At 40.6% G+C, this 23,366-nt stretch overlaps 1 protein-coding gene across 13 annotated transcripts in view; it reads left to right on the forward strand.

Annotated features, from left to right (window-relative positions):
- Nucleotides 1-23,366, forward strand: part of otofa (otoferlin a) — an 82,746-nt gene that overhangs the window by 56,262 nt on the left and 3,118 nt on the right. Inside the window, exons 18-47 of one of the 13 annotated variants that reach the window (XM_020632850.2) lie at nucleotides 1-121; nucleotides 1,550-1,650; nucleotides 2,104-2,194; nucleotides 2,990-3,106; nucleotides 3,266-3,418; nucleotides 3,877-4,069; nucleotides 5,636-5,760; nucleotides 5,850-5,984; nucleotides 6,712-6,873; nucleotides 7,368-7,439; nucleotides 7,720-7,839; nucleotides 8,150-8,311; nucleotides 8,523-8,685; nucleotides 9,733-9,899; nucleotides 10,092-10,121; nucleotides 10,261-10,398; nucleotides 10,533-10,608; nucleotides 12,336-12,481; nucleotides 12,573-12,707; nucleotides 12,788-12,925; nucleotides 13,046-13,173; nucleotides 13,976-14,146; nucleotides 14,380-14,540; nucleotides 14,994-15,136; nucleotides 16,146-16,234; nucleotides 16,801-16,899; nucleotides 19,986-20,227; nucleotides 20,580-20,758; nucleotides 22,115-22,215; nucleotides 22,654-22,841. In XM_020632850.2, coding sequence (XP_020488506.1) covers nucleotides 1-121; nucleotides 1,550-1,650; nucleotides 2,104-2,194; nucleotides 2,990-3,106; nucleotides 3,266-3,418; nucleotides 3,877-4,069; nucleotides 5,636-5,760; nucleotides 5,850-5,984; nucleotides 6,712-6,873; nucleotides 7,368-7,439; nucleotides 7,720-7,839; nucleotides 8,150-8,311; nucleotides 8,523-8,685; nucleotides 9,733-9,899; nucleotides 10,092-10,121; nucleotides 10,261-10,398; nucleotides 10,533-10,608; nucleotides 12,336-12,481; nucleotides 12,573-12,707; nucleotides 12,788-12,925; nucleotides 13,046-13,173; nucleotides 13,976-14,146; nucleotides 14,380-14,540; nucleotides 14,994-15,136; nucleotides 16,146-16,234; nucleotides 16,801-16,899; nucleotides 19,986-20,227; nucleotides 20,580-20,758; nucleotides 22,115-22,215; nucleotides 22,654-22,834 — 4,039 coding nt within the window. In that variant the 3' untranslated portion in view covers nucleotides 22,835-22,841. Of the gene's footprint in view, nucleotides 122-1,549; nucleotides 1,651-2,103; nucleotides 2,195-2,989; nucleotides 3,107-3,265; nucleotides 3,419-3,876; nucleotides 4,070-5,635; nucleotides 5,761-5,849; nucleotides 5,985-6,711; nucleotides 6,874-7,367; nucleotides 7,440-7,719; nucleotides 7,840-8,149; nucleotides 8,312-8,522; nucleotides 8,686-9,732; nucleotides 9,900-10,091; nucleotides 10,122-10,260; nucleotides 10,399-10,532; nucleotides 10,609-12,335; nucleotides 12,482-12,572; nucleotides 12,708-12,787; nucleotides 12,926-13,045; nucleotides 13,174-13,975; nucleotides 14,147-14,379; nucleotides 14,541-14,993; nucleotides 15,137-16,145; nucleotides 16,235-16,486; nucleotides 16,586-16,800; nucleotides 16,900-19,985; nucleotides 20,228-20,579; nucleotides 20,759-22,114; nucleotides 22,216-22,653; nucleotides 22,842-23,366 lie in introns of all 13 variants that reach the window. The other 12 variants (XM_020632849.2, XM_065963848.1, XM_020632855.2 and 9 more) reach the window with 12 other exon arrangements.

Here is a 23,366-nt window from a genome sequence, read left to right on the forward strand (position 1 = left end):
AAATTACTTCCATCTCCCCTACTTTGAAAAGAAGCCGTGTGTCTACATCAAAAGCTGGTGGCAGGACCAGAGAAGACGACTCTATAACTCAAACATGATGGACAAGATTGCTGATAAGCTGGTCAGTATACACATTTCTCCGCCAGGTGTGTGTTATTGCTCTGCTGGTTGAAACATCTTAAAGGTCTTTGAAGGTGTGCAGGCATATACACTGGCTGAAGCTTATTTATAAAGCTCTTCTTGGTTTGGTGCCTTCTTACTGATGTTCATACCTTCAAAGAACCAGAAGCCACTATGCCTTGCATTCCTGTGATGTCTTTAAACTGCCTGTGCCTCGCTGTCCGCACGGAGCTCGGGGAAAAAAAGAGCGTTTAGTTTTGCTGCTCCCACCGCATGGAACTTTCTCCAAAATGAATTGAAAATGGCGGATCTCATCTCGCTTGAAGCCTGTGGCTCAATCTTAAAAGATAAAAAACACGAGACAATTGGACAGTGCCCGTGTTTCTGATTTGTAATCCGTGATTAAGATTCTGCACTTGATCTGTAAATCAATTTGCACGTTGTAAATCGTTGTTCTCTCTTAATTTATTGTTTGTAAACTGTCTCTTTATCGTGTAATGCTTTTTATGACGTGTGCTGCTGCCTTCTTGGCCGGGTCACCCTTGTGAAAGAGATCCTGATCTCAATGGGTTATTTATCTGGTTAAATAAAGGTGAAATAAAAAATAAAAAGCTACTGTTGCTGTGTCCCCTGGTGGTCAAAGCTGTACTTCAAAACTCTTTGCTGACCTTGTCCTGAAAGAAAAGTACTGTTTTCTGATTCAAACTGTCATCCTCTGTCTGTAAACAGTTACAAGTATCACTCACTCCGAGTCTTTGCTGTAAATTATGTGATCAAAGGCCCTTTTTTGGCAGCGTGCTGTAACTCTCTTCATCTGACTCCTACACTGTGGCAGCGGTTTCAGGCGTTAGAAATAGCCATATAGGAATTATCAACCTTGACACTGATGGACTAGTTTGCTTTTGAAGGTCAGAAAGAGGCATCCCTTTTCATTTCTGTCTGTTTCATGACCAGCTAAACGAAGCTCCAGACAGGTGCTTTAACTGTGATTTTCTGTAATAGTTGGTTAACAACAAGATTAAGAGTCTACAGGCATGCTAGAAGCTCTTTTGCACTCAGGCATCCCTTTACTTTAAACTTACCAGTAATGCTAAACTCAGCATGCTAACATTTGCTAATTAGGAGTAAACACAAAATACACCTGAGGGTGGTGTAAATATATACTATGACAGATAGGGGATATCCTTTTTTAGATCAACTGATGATGGTGCTAAAAGTCAAAGTCTCAGGATCGCAGAGGTGTCAACAGATGTTTAAGGGGAATAAATGTCTGTGATTAAAATGCCTTTAGATACTGTTCAATTGTATTAAAGTAATTAGTTGTGTGTTTGGCATTTGTAAGATATGTTTCAGACAGTAACATATGAGAACTGACTATGTATTTTGCCCTCAGCTGCTGTTTTATGCTTATTATTTTGTGTCCCAACAGGAGGAGGGTTTGAATGATGTTCAGGAGATCATTAAGACGGAGAAGGCTTTTCCAGAGCGCAGACTCAGGGGAGTGCTAGAGGAGCTCAGTGTCGGCTGCAGGCAAGCTACATAATAATAATCATTTGTCATGGTCCAGCAATAAAACCGGAATTCTATCCCAGTGGTCAGGGAAGAAACAAAGAGTATCTCGGGATGCAAAAAGCTGCAATACTGCTTAAAAAACTAAAAGTGTAAGACTGTTTAGAGCTGCACATTCAAAGCTCCTGGGTGAACTCTGCCATCTGCATGGTCTCCATAAAGACTGGGCCATTCCTAAAACACAGTCGTTATTGTTGTTATGATAAAAGAAAGCTCAGCGTGTGTTTGTTGTTCATTCTTTCTTTTTATGTCCTTGAAGTTGTTTTTTTTTTTGTTTTTTTTTGCAAGACTTGTGTTTATGGCAGTCTCACAGAAGAGTTGCATTTTAAACAGTCAATGCAGAATATTCTGTTTTAACATAACAGCCAATCCACTTTCACGTTTCATTGTCTTTCTTTTCTGGTTATTCCCCAGTCGCTTCGTGACTCTGGCTAACAAGGACGTGAACCAGGCAGGAAGGACCAAACTGGATCGAGAACGGCTCAAGTCCTGCATGAGAGAGATGGTATGATTTATGAGCCTGGAATGAGAGAAATAGGGAAGTGATCTGAGTGACTGAAGGAAGGATGAAGCTATGATTAATGGCATCAATTATGCTGCTGTGCAGTCACTAATCCCAGAGCCTCGGTGACTTAATAGCAAAGAGTCCTCGTAAAGGCTAACTCAGGACAATTCATTATTGTAAATACTTCTCTGCCTTGACTAATTACATTGCAGAACATTTGAATACTTTTGTGACACTGTCTTTTTTCAGCACTGTTTCCTGATTGATTTGTGTGTTTGATTGAGAGGAACTTTTGATTGCTACAGAGAGAATGAAAACTTTTGTGCTGTGAATAAAAATTAAAAAATAAATGTTTGAAGCAGGATGTGAAAAGGAGAAAAAACTTGTGTTTTTGGACAGTTGTGGGTGTTATACACACGACTTTTTGCTTTTGGTTTATTCTCTCCAGAAGCCTATGCAAAACAATCTTGTATTCTGTTTTATAACAGTGGAGCAATCAAAGTGTCTCATTGTGCGAGAATGTGTTGTAAAATGTTTTCTAAATGACCTCGGTTGTCATAAAAAGGTAATTAAGAAGCAGAAAGAGTTAAAAGTGTCATTTAGTTCTGTGTGTAAACAAATCCACTCCCAAAAAAATCAATTTATACTGTTGATTTCATTTGTAATCTCAATACTCTTTACTAAAGAGCAGGTCTAAACCTGACTCTTTGTTATATTATACATGTATATATCTAAGCTGCAGCTTTTTCTTCTCTTAGTGTGTCTCTTTGTGTATTTCCATCTCTCCTCCTGCAGGACAGCATGGCCCAGCAGACCAGGCAGATCCGCACTCAGGTGAAGAAAAACACAGTCAAAGAGAAAGTCAAGCTGGTGCAGAACTTCCTGCAGAAGCTCCGATTCCTTGCTGACGAGGTACGGATTGAACACGCGCAGATTGTGCTTTAGATGGTGCATGGTATGAAAACATCTCACAGTATGTTTAAGTACACAAAGTGTTAAAGGAGACTGGACCTGGAATTAAGAGTGTGTTGTTCACCTTTCAATTGATCATTTGTATTTTGCCTTGTTCAGCCTCAACACAGCATCCCAGATGTTTTCGTCTGGATGATGTCCAACAACAAGCGCATCGCCTATGCCCGGGTTCCTTCCAAAGACATTCTGTACTCCATAGTTGACGAGGAAACAGGAAAAGACTGCGGGAAAGTCAAAGCTGTCTTCCTCAAGGTAAAACAGCCTCTGCATGCTCCTCTCTAGCTTTCATCACTAAAACACACTTTGGTGAATTTCAGCTTTCCTCTAATCTTTAAGACCTCTTATTATTCTCATTATTCAAAATCAAGTCAGTTAAAGTTGTGCTTTACTGCTGCCTGCAGCAAAAGTGATCTGCAGCTGTGAGTAGTCAAGATGCAGTATTGACAAGTATTATGGTGAAAAGGCTTGTGAATCTATAAACACTGCTCAGAGGGAGGATCAATGTGCTGGCCTCTTAATATTTATGGATTGGGGGTTGTTGCAGCATTGTCTGCATAATGTTTAATGATTGATTCACTGAAATGACACCATAGAAGGGATGTCATGCATATTTTTCTGCTTTTTTCCCTACAGCTCTTTCATTTTTTCATTTTTTTTTTTTTGAATGAGGCTTTTCATAATCATTTTCCTCCTCCTGTTTTCATCCACAGCTGCCTGGTAAGAAAGGGTTCGGTCATGCTGGCTGGACAGTTCAGGCTAAGCTTGAGTTGTATCTGTGGCTCGGCCTCAACAAACAGAGGAAGGACTTCCTCAAGGGTCTGCCTAACGGTTTCGAGGAGGTCAAAGCGATAAACACTGGCCCTGTTCTTCAATCTATACCTCCTGTCAGCCTTGTCTACGATAGTAAGTACACTCCAAACTCTACAGTTCAACTTCAATGTACAATCACATCTGCACCCTGCTGCTCTCGGTTTTTGGCACAACTTTGTATCGCATGTGCCCATTTGTATCTTGTTTCTTCTTGTTGTCCTTGTTGTTTTAATATTTAAATGCCATTGGCTTGTTATGAAAATCACAGTTTCCCCAGTCAGTGAATAAATAATCTGTCTATCCACAGGATATGTGTTATGTTAATGTGCCTATGAGACCAGTCAGCCTTGTAATTTTCATTTGTCATCCAAGATCAATACATCAAACAAAAAGAGTCGGTTTTACTGGAGCAGAGGAAGTGGCGCTGCATAGTGCAATCAGACTTAATTAACCGTAACAATTATGGTGCTTTAGCAGAGGTCTAAAACTGTATAACTGCATACCTGGGAATACTGCTGGCCCAAATGATTCACCTGATAAATCAAAGGTGCTGCAGTCACCTGTTTACCGAGGGCCTTAATAAGCCTGTAACTGAAAAAACATTGAGCTAGTTAGTAGTCCTGGCATACACGTGTTCCCCTGATGAATCTGATGCAATTATCCACTCCAAGGCCGTTGTAAGGTTTAAAAGCACAAACAACTTTTCTTCCTAAAGGGTCACAAGGACAAAAATCCTCAGGATGCAAACTAAGAATTAAAATTTCAGACACAGACATGTATGAAAACAACTAGTCAAAGCCTCCACATGGATCTCAGCGCCCTGCCTCACAGAGGGAAATGTGCAACGGTGTGCGCTCTTAAAGCAACAGTAAATTAGAGCAACACCTTCATCAAAAATGAATGAACTGGCCAATAAAATATTTTAAACACTTAATCCAGTAAAAAAAAAAAAACATTGTATTCATAACAATATTCAAAACTCACACTGTCATATTACTGTCTATTTCGAGGAATAATGTAAAAACTGTGAAGAAAAACAACAACAAGCCAGTCCTTGCTTCTCCCACTCCATCTAGCCGGCGGTCATTAATAATCACTCAAATCATATCTCATCACTGAACACACATCCATTGTGAAGTTGATGTTAATAAACAAATTAAAAGCAGCTCTATGGCTCCAACTGACTACATTTGATGGCTAAGCTCAACTGAGCAGCTGAACAGCATTGCAGCGCTTACTCCAAATAACTGTGACTCCAAAAAATTAGCATTTTGAACGCTTACACTTGCAGGGGAGGAATTATTCAAGGTTCCTTAGCTGTTATATAAACCTTCATCACTAAAGGTGTCTTGGTTAAAGCGATGTGGATTAATTATTGATTTAAAGTCTGTAATGTTTTCATTCACTTTTAGTCTATTCCCCATCATGCTTTGCACTAGGTCTCCTCTTCAATAAAAATGAAGTTGGAGAGGCAGAAAACAAACCTCAGAAATAAGTTTTTAACTTAGATTGAACGCTTAATAATGAGGTTGAGTTTGTTAATTTTGATATTAAGCAAACAGAGCCTATTGAGTTTCATTTGATGTGATTTGTGTTGTGTGTGTGTGTGTGTGTGTGTGTGTGTGTGTGTGTGTGTGTGCTTGTGTGTGTGTTCAACAGTGAAGCAAGTGTTTCAGCTGCGAGCACACATGTACCAGGCCCGCAGTCTGTTTGCAGCTGACAGCAGTGGCCTTTCAGATCCCTTCGCTCGGGTCTTCTTCTCCACGCACAGCCAGGTCACCGAGGTAGGACTATAAATCTTTGTGTATTATGTATGGACTGCGTGTATTTTTGTACCGATTAGGTGTTAACTGAGTGTCTTTGTGTGTTGCAGGTCCTCAGTGAGACTCTTTGCCCTACATGGGACCAGCTGCTGGTGTTTGATAACGTGGAGCTGTTTGGGGAGGCCAGCGAGCTGAGAGACGACCCGCCCATCATCGTGGTGGAGATCTATGACCAGGACACTGTGGTAGGATGTGTCTCTGTGTTAATGAATGAAGGGATGGATGCATCATAGAGGGGCTGATTCATAAATCATCAAAGCTTGTTAACAGGATTTAAACTGCGCTAATTAAAGTGCTTTGCTCCTCCTTCCCTCATGTCTGTCTATCTTTCCACCAATGTCTCACTCCATCCTGACCTCCACATGAACTCTGGCCTTGCTCATGCTGCTCTGGCTAAATAGAGTGTGAGATTATTAGTGCTACACTACAGACCCTGTGTTGAGTTACACATTGTAATATCTTCTGATGGCTGTAAAGCATGAATTGTGTTCTTAATGTAGCTGCTATTGACCTCTGGCAAAGGTCTGGAAACACTTGCATGTATCACCTTCCTTTATTCTTTTTTACATTAATGGTTGAAGAAGTGGGAATAGTACGGAAAAGTCATCTTCAACTCAAACATTTAGACAGCTAACACATTTTAAATGAGATTCTTAATGGGTTTTATATTTGATTATGCTGGCAACATAAGTCAGTGTTTTTCTTTTAAGCGAGACAGATTCTTTTTAAACTGTTTATACATGCAAACAACCTTTCCTTCTTCAATTCCGCACTTGTGTTACCTTCAATCACTTTTACCAACACTGACACCAAGTGGCTGTGGTGAAAACTGCACCTCCCACACCTTTGTCTAACTCCCTCCCCTTGTCCTCTGACTGTCTCGACTGCCCGCTGTCACGATGTTGTGTTCAGGGCAAGGCAGAGTTCATCGGTCGGACCTTTGCGAAGCCCACCATCAAGATGTGTGACGAGCACTACGGCCCCCCGAGGTTCCCCCCACAGCTGGAGTACTACCAGGTGTACAGAGGGAACTGCACTGCTGGGGAACTGCTGGCTGCGTTTGAACTTTTGCAGGTAATATATATACACATATGTTTAAACACACAAAGGTGAAGGGATATAAAATGAACACACTCAGAAGGACTCCTTCTGCAGAGGTTGAATATCACTGCAGAAAGATGATGTTAGTGGAGAAAAGAAGAGGACCAACAAAATCATGCAGAGAAGATCATGTAAACAATAGATACAAGTTTGTTTTCTCTCTTTAAGTGCATGTCAATGTAAAACTCATCCGTCCCTCATCCTGTTCCTGGTCATTTATTATCCCACCTGTATCATCACGTGCAACTTTTGTCTTCTCTTTTATAATCCCTACACACTTCTTCTCCCTCTTTCCTTCTTCAAATATTAATATCATCATGCTTTCCCTTATTTCCACTACCATTCTATTATCTGCTACCATTTTCACATTTTCTCCTTTGCTTTCTGAAACGTCCATTTTCCTCTCTCTCTCTCTCTCTCTCTCTCTCTCTGTTTCTGACTCTTCTACCTCCTCCTCCGACCTTCAGATTCCTTTTGATGAGGAGTCGATAAGGCGAGCTCTGATCGCTGTCCATAACTTTGCTGTGCCTCAGATAAAGGTGCTCTTTCCTTTCATTCTCTTTCCATTCTACTTTGTCTAATTCTTTTGGTAGTCTCTTGTAGTCTTTCAGTGTTGTAATGCAATAACTGTGTTTTATCTACAAACACCAACGTGACATCTACCTGTACCTTATTTGCACTCTTTCAAGATTGTCACACGAAATAAAGACTTCATACAAATTTTAGGACTCAGGAAAATTATATTCAGTATGATGCTTATGCTGTATCACACATGTTACTATCGAGCTAACTTCCCTATCCTCTCTCCTCTTGAATAAGGTTGGTCAAGGTGGGAGGGCTGATCTTCCCCCCCTTGAAGGGCCAACAGACTCGGAGCATGGACCCATTCTGCCCGTGCCGTTGGGAATACGACCTGTTCTGAGTCGCTACCGCATAGAGGTGATTTAAAATAAAAAAAAACACAAAACGCTTCAGAGAGGAGCCACAAAGGGAAGGCTAACAGCTGCCAGAATAAACAGTGTTGATATGCATTATTGCTTTGGGTTTAAATAAATTATATAGACTTTATTATTTGCGATTGCCTTAACAGTAACCATTAAGATGTGATGATAAAGACTTCAACAGTCTGGAATTTTTTAGCTTCATAGAAATTAGTTGGTGCTTGAGTTGAGAAAAAAAAAATCTTTAACAGCTCTATCTTATGAGTTCTAAAATTCCCCTTCCTAGTGGTTATTATTTTGTGTTTCAGGTTCTGTTCTGGGGCCTAAGGGACCTGAAGAGGATCAACCTTGCTCAGGTGGATCGGCCGCGTGTGGACATAGAGTGTGCAGGAAGAGGAGTGCAGTCTGTCCTCATCCAGAACTACAAGAAGAACCCGAACTTCAGCACCCTGGTTAAATGGTTTGAGGTGGTAAGTGCTGCTTTTTTGAAATTTTGAAATCATTCAATGATTTTTCATATTATCATTGAGCTCTTTGTGATATTCCTCTGTTTGCCTCTACTCTTCTGAAATATGTGTAAAACATTTATTTTGAGCACTCTGCAAGTACAACACAGAAGAGCATTCTGAAGTCTTCCCTTTACGTCACCTCACTGACCTCATGTCCTAATTGTGTCACCAGGACCTTCCAGAGAATGAGCTTCTCCACCCTCCTCTCAATATCCGGGTGGTGGATTGTCGGGCGTTTGGCCGTTACATCCTGGTGGGGTCGCACGCTGTCACCAGCCTGAGACGTTTCATCTACAGCACTCCAGACAAGACGTCCAACAACTGGGCCACTGCAGGTGAGGGACTCTATTTATACTATTGTGATTTATCATTCTTTAAAAAGGAGCCTGTTACTTTGAATGTGGTATTTTGAGTATGACTGGTAGGAGTTGCATTGTGTTTCTTTTATCGAGTGGAAAAGTTCAATGATGAGGTGCGTGATCATCCATTTAAAAAGCGAGCTAACTGCTGTCACATGCAGTATGCTCTGATGAAGGCTTCAAGCCAAAACATGTCGGCAGTTTTTCCCTTCATTCCTTCATTAGTCAGAATAAGAATAATCAAAAGACTTATTTTTCCTTTTCATCACTGGAGTGCTGTCTTCTTGTTGAGGGGGTGGGAGGGGGGTCATACTCGATAGTTAATGAGGGATTTTGTTGTTTTTGTTTTGCAGAAGGTCATGACTTTATTGCTTATTACTGCAACTTTGAATTTTAGCATTTTCAAAAACATACAGCTTTTCTTTTGACATCTACTTTAATCATTTATTTTTTTAGTTTAAATATTGAATTGTGTGAAATAGTAGGGTTCTTGTTCACTAGAGAATGGTGTTATAGCTCTACTGTCACAATAGTATTCATATTCACCGATGCTTTCCCTCTGATAGAGAAGTCTCTAGTTTGATTGATCATTGTGCTTCAACCATCTTGAATTTTACAGCAAATTTCTTTTAAACTTGTTGGTATATTTTTATTTAGAAAAAAAAAGAGCTTTAGCTTCTACCCAAAAATGAATGAAAACATTTTTTAGACTTTGTTTTTAACCTTTTCCAAATGCCAGTAAAAAGGGACTCTTGAGAAGTTTAGATAACTACAGAAACTGTGTGTCAAGGGAGGTTAAATCCAACTTAAACTCCAAATACAGTTAAATACTTCAGATCCCTCTCTCTGTTCTCTAAAGTTCATTCTTGAATAATTTACTGATTTGTGCTCTTGCTTGCTCTCTGCTCTGAACACTGCTCCTGCCTGTTTCTTCCCTTTTTCTTCTTTTCCTCTCCTGCTTCGTCCTTGGCTGTCCTGTGCTCTCCTGCCGCCTGCTGTCTTTACCGCTCGGCCTCACTCCAGCTAAACTCATGAATGGCTACATGGTACTTACAAATGGCGGCTCCCAGCCTCGCTCCTCACCCAGCCTTTCCTCCCGCACGTTCTCTCGCCCTGCAGGTGACATCCTCGTCAACGTGGACGCAGACCCTTCAATCAGAAAGATGGACACAGTTGTTAAGCTGGATGCAGTAAGCTTTTCTCAGAGTTCATTCTATGAAGAGCCAAATTCTCCTGTGTAATGTATGTGTTTATAGTAGGAGAGTAGTACCGCTTTATGTCCGCTCCTTTTTACCTGCTTCCGTACACGTGCTGCTCCTACCTGCATTATCTGTCGTGTGTATTAATCCTTGTGTTGTTTTGTGTGACGCCCCCTGTAATAGACGTCTGACGCTGTAGTAAAAGTTGACATGGTAAGTGATCAATCGAATAGAAATTTGGCATCAAAAAGATTGTTCTTAATTTAATTGATGCCATGCAATGAATAGAACATGAGCGTCTGAGAAACACTGGAGTGTCAGTGTGAACTGACAGTGTGAACTGTTTTGACAGACTGAAGAGGAGAGCGACAAAGACAAAAAGAAGAAGAAAAAGAAGAAGAAGGGCGGAGTAGAAGAAGAAGATGAGACGGACGAGAGGATGCTGGATTGGTGGTCCAAATATTTTGCTTCAATCGAGACACTGAAGGAGGTTTGTTTACTCTATTGTGGTCTCCTACATGTGCAGTGAAACATAATCTAAACGTGTTTGTTCGTCCCATAGAATCGCCCTCACTCTCAAAGTTCTTTGTGACAAAGGATTTTTTTCCTCTTTTGGTTTTCCAGACGCTCAGGGCACAGGAGGCGGCTCAGGCCGAGGCGGAGGAGAGAGAGGACCTGGAAATAGCTGCAGAGGCAGGAGGTATTGAAATACAAAGAATAAGCTCGGCAGTCAGTGTGTCCAAATGTCTGCTGCACTGGGGATATGTACCAACACTTTATTTTAAGTCTAGCTTCAGCAAGTGTAGCCACATTCCTCCCTCGTTTCCTTAAGAGTCTTTTTTTTCTTTTTTTTTTTGAGGAAGAGAAATGGTCAGCTGTTTTTTGTGTTTAGTGTTGATAGGGTGTAGAAATGTTCTGTTGTCAGTTTAACTTTTTTTAAGACATGCTTTCATTTCCTTTGTGCAGTGCATCATGGGAGAAAAGTGCTGCTGTCTAATTGGAGTATTCTTTATTTTATTACTCTTTTAGTACACTATAGAAACAGCTCTGACTCACTGTGTATTAAAGGTGCACAGCATACATACTCTCTTGTGAACAATCCCACAATGCAATTTGTCACTTTCTATGTATTCAAAAAATGTCATCTGTATATAATGACTCAATATGACCGGCTGAAGAGTAAACCTTGAAGTGTAAGATATAAAAGCGAGGGGAATGATGGAGGGATATGATCCAAGACGTGAACTGTCACAGAACACATGCAGAGTATGTGCTTCCTATGGTCTGTCACCTGCCTTCATCCCATTGACTCATCCTTCATCCATGCAGTGAATGTTATCATATTCTCACTATCAACTCCCTGCATCACCCTGACCTCCCAGCTCTGCACTGCACATGAAAGTTGGCTGACACTGACAATCAAGCCTTGGGCTGCTGCTTCCTACAGCCTCTGTACTGTACATGGGACGTCTGACTTTTGTAATAGATTAATGAATTGTGCACCACTTATTCTTGTTGCATCTTACTAAATAGAACAGCTGTCAGCACCCTTCACTCTCTGCTGCAGTGCTGCGCTGTCTCCTGACCGGCTTTAATTTCATCCTAACAGAGCGTTAGAAGGGGAGTGTGGTGCAGTTCAGTTCATTTAGAAACCCAATCTTGACGGGTGTAATACAAGTTTCACATTCTGTAATACAGCTACCTCCCCGGAGCAAGCCAGCGAGAGCAGGTCCGTCCAGATAAAGTAATTATTGGGGTTATCTCTACGGAGTGAGTGGGTGACATCTCTGATCCATTTTCCACTGCAGTAAACCACCACTGCAATCGAGCGTGATGCTCCATATCTCACACTACTGTCATTGGTACGGCTGGCGAATTAGACACTCATATGAGCAGAAAAGGACAAATGTTGCTACCAATATGGGCTTAATGTCTGATTCAAATACTTTGACATGTTAATGGAGACATTGAGAGAAATCTAATTTTTGAGAATCACGCTGTTTCTTTTTTAATCATTACCACAAGTTTATCAACCATTTTAAGGTTTCTTCCTTCTTACACTGAGGTTTTTTTCTATTTTTCATTTGTATTTTTGCTTGAAATATCCCAGAACACAAATGATAATGAAATGAACCCAAGAAAACAACTTGAATAAACACTCTAGATGTCCTCCTGAAAAAGGGAAACTCAAAACCAGGCTTAAAATCAGAGTGTATCTGACTGAATATTTCTGTTTTTTTGGTCATTTCCTTTTTGATACTCAAGAATATAAAACTACATCCACGACAAGATGTCAGTGAAAATGGTTCTGCTGATAAACACCTGTCAGCTTTCATGTAGAATCAGTGCTGTGTTCGACCCTGCCATCACTCCTCATGACTCCAACACTACTTTGTCTACGCCTACTCCACTCATCCTTTCAATCAGATTTCAAACCCGATGACCTTCTTCTGAAAGGCTCCAAGACAAAAGAGAAGAACAAAGAGAAGAAGGGCTTCAAGGACAAGAAGAAGGGTCCGACTGCGGACGGCACTGAGAAAAAACCTGTTAAAGCAAAAGTGGATGAGCTCTTGGTGAGTCATTAAAACTCTGATGAAAACAAATAATCAGCACACAGGGATATCCATGCAGATACAAACAGTTAATGGGTTAATTGATGTACAGGTGTACAACAAGGAGCTGGAGAGTGAGTATGGGAACTTTGAAGACTGGCTCCACACTTTCAACCTGTACAGAGGGAAGGCTGGGGATGATGATGAACATGCTCTGGATGATGACAGGATTGTTGGAAGATTCAAAGTGAGAAAACACTCAATCAAGGCTAGACTGAAAATGAATATACAGCAACGTATTCACCTGTTGATTATTCTTTAATCCAGGGATCCTTGTGTATGTACAAGCTACCTCTGTCTGAGGAGATCACAAGGGAGGCGGGATTTGATCCAAATATGGGAATGTTTCAGAGCATTCCTCACAACGATCCAATCAACGTCCTCGTCCGTGTCTATGTTGTCCGGGTGAGTGGCCCTCTTACCATTTCAATATATGCTGCAGTTAAAAAAAAAACACTTAACTATTCTTGATAATCAGGTTAAAAAAATCCTGCTGTTGCTCTCTTCTGTTTTCCTCTACCTCAGGCTACTGACCTTCATCCTGCTGACATCAATGGGAAGGCTGATCCTTACGTCGTCATTAAGTTGGGCAAAACGGAGGTCAAAGACAAAGAGAACTACATCTCCAAACAGCTCAATCCTGTGTTTGGAAAGTATGTTAAAAGAAATCTCCGCTTCATTTAGTTTTACAGGAGACATTTCTGGCTGACATACCAAGGTCTTCAAAACATACGCAAAGAAATATGTGCATGATCTTAAAAAGGAGCATTAAAAAGCTGATAATTTATAAGAATCAAACCTTGTAGAACCCAACAGCCCTCATATAATATAATTATGTAGTTATAGGGATATTCTGAAAATGACATATTTTACAAGCTAACTCAGATGCAGGGAACAGGATTATAGTGAAGTTGTGAAAGTTTGTTGCAGAGAAGAAAGGACGTGAGATGAAGTGGAGAAATGGAAGATGGCAGGGCAGCGTGGGAGACAGAGAAAGCTAAAAAAAAAAAGAGCTGGGTAATTTGAGAGGTGCAGGAGTGACAGGAGGAAGAGAAGAAAACAGGAATGCTGGAGCACAGGAACACAAACAAGTATTACATCACAAGTCTTTACTACTTTACTATAAATGTGCTGTTATTCAGGTCATTTAAGGATGGATTTTCAGGGCTGGTTCACTACATATTTAAAAGTGTATTGTGTTGTTAAGTGCAGGTTAAAACTTTCCCTGTATACTAATCATGGGGCAGGGATATTCTAAAACCTTGTTTAAAAATTTTCCAGCTGCAGGCTTGCTTTAAGCCCCAGAGTAAGATAGGTAAGACATATGCCACTCCAATGCCAGGCGACCTGTCTGTGTTTGTGGTTGGACTCAAATATGGATTTAACAGAACCTGAATTTCTCTTTATTCTTGTTCTCCATGTATTCTATTTATCCTCCTTTTTTTCTGTTTATAGATCGTTTGACATCGAGGCCACGTTCCCCATGGAGTCCATGCTGACCGTGTCAGTGTACGACTGGGACCTGGTCGGCACTGATGATCTGATTGGAGAGACAAAGATCGACTTGGAGAATCGTTTCTACAGCAAATACAGAGCCACCTGCGGCATTTCATCCAACTACTCTGTGTGAGTTAAACATACGTTTTTTTACCTGTACATGTGTTAGCTGTTTTTTCTTATCGTAGTACTGCCATATAAAACTCAACTCTTGTCATTTGATTTGGACAGTTTTATAAATAACAATACAAACAGCTAGTCTCATAAAACATTGAGTAGCCCTGAAATGAAAGCTGATTGATGGCCCACAAAATCAAAGACTAAAGAAGCTAAGTTACCTCTTTGTTATGTACTGATGTTAGCCATGGATACAATGTTTGGCGGGACCCTCTGAAGCCCACTCAGATCCTAGCCAAGCTCTGTAAGGATGGCAAGACTGATGCACCTCAGTATGGACCAGGAGGAAAAGTCAAGGTGGCAAATCGAATCTTTACGGGAGCCACAGAGATTGAAGACGAAAATGGTACGACTCCATTCTTCTCTTAAAGGACCAAAATAGTGATACCCATGTGATGGCAATAAGAGGTGATCAGTAGATTCTGATGTTGTATTTTTATAAGTTATGAGTACACTTACCATAGTCTTGGTATTCTTTGTCACAGTTAGGTTGATTTCTTTGTACATTGTCTTCTTCCACCATCGTTTCACTTGTTCCTGTTGTAAAAGAACAAGATCCATTACAAATCAAACAGCTTACCCTTTAGATCCAAGTTAATGCTACACTCAGTAGTATAGTAGAGTCTAACCAAATGGCATGATTATTATCTGATGTTTCCATTACTCTTAGAAATGATAGTGTCTGTATTAAGATCAGGCTGTGTTATAAAAAAAAAGTCCAATAATGCTAAATCATTGTGTTTGCTGTGTGATTTTTTTTCTCTCCTTTGATCTCCTTTTGCTTGTGTCCATGCGTCAGGTCTGAAGAAGCAGACTGAGGAGCATTTGGCTCTGACGGTGCTGAACCACTGGGAGGAGATCCCACGGGTGGGCTGCAAGCTGGTCCCTGAACACGTGGAGACCAGACCCCTGCTGAACGTCGACAAACCCGGAATAGAACAGGTAGGAAGGACTAAGCTGTAATGTGTATTTTACTGGTGTGCACTTTTTGTTACTTTTGCACTTCTACTTCGGGGTAGATCATTTATGGTTTCATTCTTTATCATGTTCAGTTGTGTGGCGGGAGCATTTTGTAAAGTCACTATGCTAATGCTTGGCTTAAATTGTTAAAAACAGATTCAGTTCATCTCTAACTCCGCTCACACATATAATTCAGAATCACAAAGTGAACTACCATAAGTCCACAGATGATTCACAATTCTACACATCATTCTCTTCAGATGACTTTGATCCCAAACATTCCCTCCCTCACTGTCTTCATATCAACCAATGGATGTCAGAAAACTTTCTACAACTTAACAATGACAAAACAGCAAGTTCTCATTTATCATTTTTAAAAGTCGCATCAATCAGCTCACAAAATCCCCCTTTTACGTACTAAAAAAAATATCTTAAAACTCAGGAGCTTTCTGTCAGTCTCAGACCAAAATCATCTATTCACCAACTACAACTACCTGAAATTTAAAATACAGCTGCGTGGATTCTCACAAGAACCAAAAAGACGTAAACACATCACCCCAGTTCTTCACTCCCACCATTGGCTCTCGGGTCTGTTACTTGTGTTCAAAGCACTGAATGGTTTCGCCCCTCAGTATATAAAGGACATGCATGTCAGCTACACGGCAGGTAGAACCATCAGGACCCCAAGCAGAGATCATCTGACCTCCCCATGAACATATCCAAAACAGGAGAGGCTGCTTTAAGTTTGTAGTTGCTTGTTGTACTTGTAAATACATGGGTTGTTTCATACCCCTGTTTTGTATGTTTTGTATAAGGTGGTACAAGCCCTGACTCTTTGATAACTCTTTTCTGTATTTGCATTTGACTGCTTGTTATTGTTTCATTTTTCCACTCCATGTGAAGCTCATTGTGTTGCCTTGTGTTTGAAGTGTGCTAGATGAATAAGGTTGGACTTGACTTGACTTTGAAGTTTTTCTTTTTGTGTTCTAAGGGCCGCATTGAGATGTGGGTGGACATGTTTTCTATGGACATGCCTGCTCCTGGTCCTGCGATTGAAATATCACCACGGAAACCGAAGAGGTAGGCACAGGCAACAGCAGATAAGACAATCTCTTTCAGAATAATGCTTTCTGATTATGAAACTCGATGGGAAACATGTCTGTAAATTGCTTTCAAAGTGACTAAAGCTCTTCAGTTTCTCAACAGAATATGTAGTTGTATCCCTGGGTTAAGTTATGGTGAGTCTGTTTGAATAGCCAGCTCTCTTTTTACTTTCAGCTTTAAGTCCAACTGTGTGTGTATGTGTTCCTTCCTCCTCCCCTCCTTTACCAGATATGAGCTCAGGGTGATTATTTGGAATACAGACGAAGTTATACTGGAGGACGATGATTACTTCACTGGGGAAAAGTCCAGTGACATATTTGTCAGGGGGTAGGTACAGAGGGACACGGCGACCTAGCCTCGTCCCGTGGGTGTGAGCTGTGTGTGGATTTTTTTTTTTTTTTTTGCAGTTAACCATTTTTTTGTTTTGTTTCCATTTTTTTCTGTGTGCGTTTTTGTGTTGTTTGTCTTTGTGTTTGTGGTGTGTCTCCTGTCTGTCTGTCGTCCTCTCTCTCTCCTCTGGTCAATGCTCTGCTGCTCTCTAGCTTTGAGCTTCGTGTTGTTATTTGGAACACTGATGACGTAATTCTAGAGGACGATGCTTTCATGACAGGAGAGAAGATGTCTGACATCTATGTCAGGGGGTAAACACACGATTCCATCGCATGGCTCGTACAACCACCTCCCTTTCTTGTTTCCTTAAGCCCTTGTGTCATCACCCCTCCACCCACCTCCCACGTCCTGTCTCAACTCTTCATCCAGCACGTGACCTCGCTTGTCTAACTTTCCAATGAGCACGCTGAAAACTGTTTCTTATTGAAAAAAATGTTCAGTAAGGGTCAAACCACAAAAACAACCTGAGTACAATAATAAGAGCCAAAACTCACAAACATACTGACATTGAAAGTTCACTCACAGTATTGGAAACAGCAGAAACCATTTATTATTATTCATGAGGACTTTTTCATTCTAAATTTCATTTGAGTATGTTTTTGTTTGATATGTTCATTCTGTCTTTCTTTGAACTCCAGGACAGCTACTAATTGGACCGGGTAGTGAGATTGTTTCGACAATTTCAAACACCAAAGTGGTCCTCTAGTCATCTTTTTCTGAAGCTTTCAGCTCATGAACAAAGACGTTTTTCCTTTTTGGTTAAAATCCTGTTTCCTAGTTTGCCAACAACCATTATCACTGACATAAGAATCCACTTACTACTTTTTTCAAGATGCGATGTCATCAGTGAATAAAGTTTGACAAATATGCTTTTCTTCTAGCCCTACTGTCATTGATATTTATTCCTTGTTGTTGATTTTCAGACTACTTGATTATTTTTGTTTCCTTTTTTCAAATGGCTGTTTCCAATGTAAGCAGTGAACTTCAGCACTCATGTCAGATATATCAGGGCTTTCAAACAAGAAGCTGCTTATGCTCTCTGTTCTGTGGTTTGGTCCTGTTATACAGATTCTACTGCGAATTACTCAATTTGAAGAGTTTCAAGATATTTTAAGTTCTGAGTTAAGATGATTTTGAGCCTCCTGCATGTATATGAACAAAAGGTATGCATGGTGGGAAGACAGAACTTCAATGTTTTTTTTTAAAACATTGTCATTGGAGCGCGGGTCAAGAACTGAGGGGCTCCTCACCATTTCACTGGGGGCGATGCCTAACGTCCTGCATCATGCAGAGTGTCATGTGCCTGTTGGCTTGCTTTGAGTTGTTTTGTTAATTTTTGATGATCAAAATTTACAATAACTTTATACATAATAAATGTCCTCTGCCCAAACGTAAACCTCATGCCAAGCTGTCACCTCAAGCTGAGATGATTTGTTTTCCTCCATTTACCAAAACGTTCGATTGTTGCCTCTTCTAATGCTACTAACGGTGTTGTCCGATTGTGAGCAGACTTTCCTGAAGATGATCAAGGAGCAATATTCTTCCACTGTAGAAGACTTTGCTTTATTAATATTTAGAACCATAACTTCTCCATGAAGTAAATCAAGCTGGTTTTAGAGCCTTATCCGAAACTAACTGATGTTTCGTTTGGGTTCAGGCACATAGCACACAGCAGTCTCCTACGTGAAAAACAATCTGCTTTGCTGTGATGCATTCACTGTAAAGTTTTCAATACCTCCCCCATCCAGCTGAAATACCTCACCACTAATAATCTACTGGACTTACCAGTAAATAATCATTTTGCTCGTATGTCCCAGCACTTCGTGAGCCACTTCTTTATATGTGATAAATAAAGTTATTCTTTCTGTATCTTCTTCATAGTAAACATTTTGACTTGTTAAGGGCTGCTGTAAATGTTGCCTCTTGCCAATGAAACTGCCTTTTGCTCCAGCCTATAAAAGATGTGATTTTCAGATGTGGAGAATAGATAAAGACTGAACTGGTGGAGCCACATCATGTGAGCAGTGTTTGAGTGTTGTGCTGTAGTGTGTAGTGTGTAGTCAGGTAGTTTCAGTAACAGTGGGCTGGTTATTGCTCCAAAAACAAAATACACGCTTTAATGAACTTCAATGACAGATGATGGAAGACAGTAAATACTCAAGGATGGATCTGTAATGTAAACAACCCATGTGTAACTAAGAACATTAATAATAGAACATGCCATTACATAATTCTAATTAGCCAATGTAGCATAGCAAGCAATAAAATAACAGCTCCTGGAAACTGGAAACTAAACATAACACAGTCATTATTGATGTTTTTAACTGCAATTTGCTTTTATTGCCATCTAATGGTCAATATAAAACGGATAAGGGTCTATAATGCATTTTTTTATTGTTGATCCCTGATCAGCGTTTTTATTTCAGTATGTTGCAGAGTTTCTACAGTACTGCATCAGCTAACCGAACCCACTTTTCTCTCGGCTGAAATGGTGTGATCCATTGGTGTCCATTTTATCATACAGTGGTTATGATTCAGTTTCTGACTTCATGTCAACACAGGCATGTTTAGTGATATTGTGTCCCTTGCAGCCAAGCTAAAACTTCCCAATGCTTTCTCCCCTGAATCCTGGTGCATCTTACGTCGTTGCACACTCCCTCATATTTTTCAGTTTTCACTGAGATGTTTCTGACTGAAATTCCCCTGCTCCAAGCTCACATTTCCATGTCTTTAGTTTTTGCATTTTGAGAACTGAGAGTGCAGCTTTCCTCCTGCTCCTCCTCACTAATGAAGCCAGACTCACTCAGCTGTTACGGAAAGAGGTCCAGCCAGCACAGAATGACCTCATATGCTTTGATCCTCTGCAAACTCCATCCAGGCATTAATTATGAACCTTTCTTAAGGAAAATTAGACAATTTTTGCATTGATCAGCATTGATCTAAAATGGCATTTTTTAGTTTGCATGGCTTTTGAAAATACTGTGAAGCTCCAACATCAAATCAGATTTGTATTTTTTTTTTTTTCAGAAACATTTTTCATGTTTGTCACACACGTATATTAATCTGATTTGCTTTTGGGGTGAAACATGTGTTTTGATTTTAACCTATTAGCATCATCTCTCTTGTTAGCAGCCTGGTACATTTAACATGTCCTATGCTCTTGTTTAAATCAACCAAATTAATTTAAATGAATCAATAATTGGTTGGTATGTCTACAAATTAGACATTAGAAGTGCATGAATAACTGAATAAATCAAACAGAAAATGATTTCCACTCATTCCACTGAACCCTGCTCCTGCAGTTCGAGCTAACTGTGATCTCTGTGGCTCTTCACAGATGGCTGAAAGGTCAGCAGGAGGACAAGCAGGACACAGATGTGCACTATCACTCTCTGACCGGTGAGGGAAACTTCAACTGGCGCTTTGTGTACCCCTTCGATTACCTCATGGCTGAGGAGAAGATCGTTATCTCGAAGAAAGAGTCCATGTTCTCCTGGGATGAGACAGAATATAAGATCCCTCCTCGCCTCACGCTGCAGGTCTGGGACGCCGACCACTTCTCTGCTGATGACTTCCTGGGTGAGGACTGATGGGAACAGCCGCCCTCTGGACTTTAATGTTTCCAATATTTATGTTTCTTTTGTTGCTTGTATTCAGCAGAAATTCCCTTCTGGTTTAGTAGAAAAAAATGCAGATGTATCACCGCCCTTGAGTTTATAATGACTGGATGAAGCAACATTTTCTCCAACTTAACAGCGATAAGACCGACATCATTATCTTTGACTCATAGATAGACAGACACAGTGTTCTAATCTAGTAATCTAATGACTCTGTAGAGCACATTGAAATTGTTTGCGTATGAATGGTGCTCTACAAACAAACTTGCCGCCTTGCCTTACTGTCTGACTTGTTTGAATTCCAACACTTCCAGGTGCGATCGAGCTGGACCTGAACCGGTTCCCCCGCGGCGCCAAGACAGCCAAGCAGTGTTCCCTCAACATGATCCGAAATGAGCATGAGCTGCCCACCATTTCCATCTTCAAACAGAAGAGGGTGAAGGGCTGGTGGCCCTTTGTAGCCCGTGATGAGAACGATGAGATGGAGCTCACGGTAAGTCCTAAAATACTGAGCACATAACAGCACAATAAGGTTCAAAAAAGCATTATAAAGCCATCATGGAATACAGTCAACAATTTCAAGAACACTGTAAATAAAGAAAACCATCAAAGTAAGAACATGAACGATCCATTGATACCTAACCTTGGGGTCAGACCTGCCCCTATGTCAAAACATAAAACTGCAGTGTATGAAGAATATCAAAAGATTAATTTGAGCATTTAATCCTGTTTTCTCTTATTGATGCATTTCACCTTAAAGGAAATGATTTAAAAAAATCTGTGTTTTAAACTGTTACGATGAGTCGCAAAGGAGATGAATTGAAAGTCTCTCAGTGAATATACACAAACAAAACAACGCTAAAATCCACTATGTTAAGGGCAGAACGGGGAGGATTTGTTGCAGCATGTCTGCAGAGATCTCATTTTGGTAGATTCAGATGAAGAGCACAGAGCAGTGTGTGTGTTTAAGATATCTAGAGAATGAATTACGAGAAGTAGTTGATAGTGAGAACAAATCTGTTAATCAGAGAAATAAAACATGACTTAATGACTCTTTCTGTTGCTGTTGCTTTCCAAAACATGAAAAAACATGTCCACAACTCCACACAACCCAGCTGGTGCTGGATTTTATGTGAATCGGAAAAAAAAAGCTAACTTCATCCTGCTGGCTGTAGACTCAAAGATCTGCAAGCCCAGTCATGTTCTAACAGACCCTCAAGCTTTTGGCTGAGGGCTACACACCACAGTCCAAAAGTTGACAGACACCTCCTATACTAGCAAAAGAACCAGCTCGCTGCGAATCTCACTTGATGATTGAGAGGAAGTTTACAAACCAAGTTTTACACTTTAGGGGAAAATTTATTGAGGAAAACTTAGTATGTAAGAACAATGACTACTTTCAAGGTAAATAAATCCAAGTTGGATCCATGTTTTTGTTTCTTTTTAAACATAAAGGACATTGGAGCGTAAGTAGCTCAGCCGGTAGGGACTTAGGTTGGGAACCAGAGTGTCACCAGCTCAAGTCCTGGTGTGGACCTAAGTATGTATGTTGGTCTGGTTGTTGGAGAGGTTCCATGTCACTTCCCGAATACTGCAGAGGTGCCCTTGAGCAAGGCACTGAAGCAGTCCCTGTATAGCAGCCCGTCTCCAACATCTCTCCATTAATTCATATCCATAGGTCCTTTTTTGTGTATATTTATAATTTGTGTGTGTCTGTTAATTTTTCTTTTTGCCTTTGTCATGATGCTTTTAATGTCTTGTGTGAAGTACTTTGAATTGCCTTGTTGCTGAAGTGTGCTCTATAAATAAACGTGCACTGCCTTAGAAATAGTGTCTACTGTTGTTGCAGGGTAAGGTAGAGGCGGAGCTTCATCTGGTCACAGCAGAGGAGGCAGAGAAAAGTCCTGTAGGACTGGGAAGAAATGAGCCGGATCCACTGGAGAAACCAAAGTAAGATCCTATACATTTATCGTTTATGTTGTACTAACACAAACACACACACTTGTTACACACTTGTTAAAAAAACTTAATGATGGTTGTATGGAGCAAAATAAAGGCACAGACATCACTGTCCCTTTAATCTCCTTCAAGAAATCCATTCTCACAGTGCAAAACTCAGTGGAACAAATGCTTCATTACAAATCACCACCGATTGAACTTCATATTTATTTGACCTTAGCCCTGGTTTTTGCACTGTCAAACAGCCACTGTTACACTTTCGCACTCGTTTCTCCTCCTACCATCTCTTCAACTGTCTCCCTCTGTCTCTTCCCTCCCCTCGTCCCTTTTGTCCATTTTTGTGTGACTCCCTCTTATCTCCCTTCCTCCCTGTTTTTTGCCTCCATCTGCATTCCTTCCTTTCTTCCCTCTCTTCCTCCTTCCACAAAGTCGTCCGGACACCAGTCTAATGTGGTTTCTGAGCCCCCTGAAGTCCATTCGTTACTTCATCTGGCACAACTACCGCTGGCTGATCCTCAAAGTCCTGGGCCTGGTTCTGCTGCTGCTCATGTTGGGCCTCTTCCTCTACTCCATCCCCGGCTACCTGGTCAAGAAGATACTGGGGGTCTGACGTCCTGGTAGCCTCCGCCCCCTCCTCAGTGTCTCTGCTTCTCTTATTAACCTCTTTGCTTCCTACCTGTAGCTCCTTCTCAGTGTGTTTGTTTTCTCCCTTTTTATCTGCACTCCTTTCTCTCCTCTGCGGCCTTATCAGTAGATTAGTGACTGTGTCTACTACCATCAGGTGCCATTACACATCTTTCAAGCGACCAACTGTTTAGTATGAAAACAAACGGTCAGTTTTAGGGATTGAAGAGCCGGCAGAAAATGCTGTTTACATCATATGTGATGGATGGTAAACAAGGGAAAGATTCCTGCGAGCATGGCAAGTTAACATCTCTGTGCAACTGAGATGATTTAAATTGCAGGTGTGTTGCATGGTGTGTAAAAATACCTTGCATTGATGATTTAACATAATATTCAAGCTTGATTACATTTTAAACCACAGGCCGGCTTGTATTTTTGACTTTCATGCTCTTCTGTTTTTATTACCTGCCATTTTGGACATACTGTATCCTAGGATCCAGAAAAGTCTGATTTAGTTA

The sequence above is a fragment of the Labrus bergylta genome, chromosome 15 (assembly GCF_963930695.1).
Source record: "Labrus bergylta chromosome 15, fLabBer1.1, whole genome shotgun sequence".
Lineage (NCBI taxonomy): Eukaryota > Metazoa > Chordata > Actinopteri > Labriformes > Labridae > Labrus > Labrus bergylta.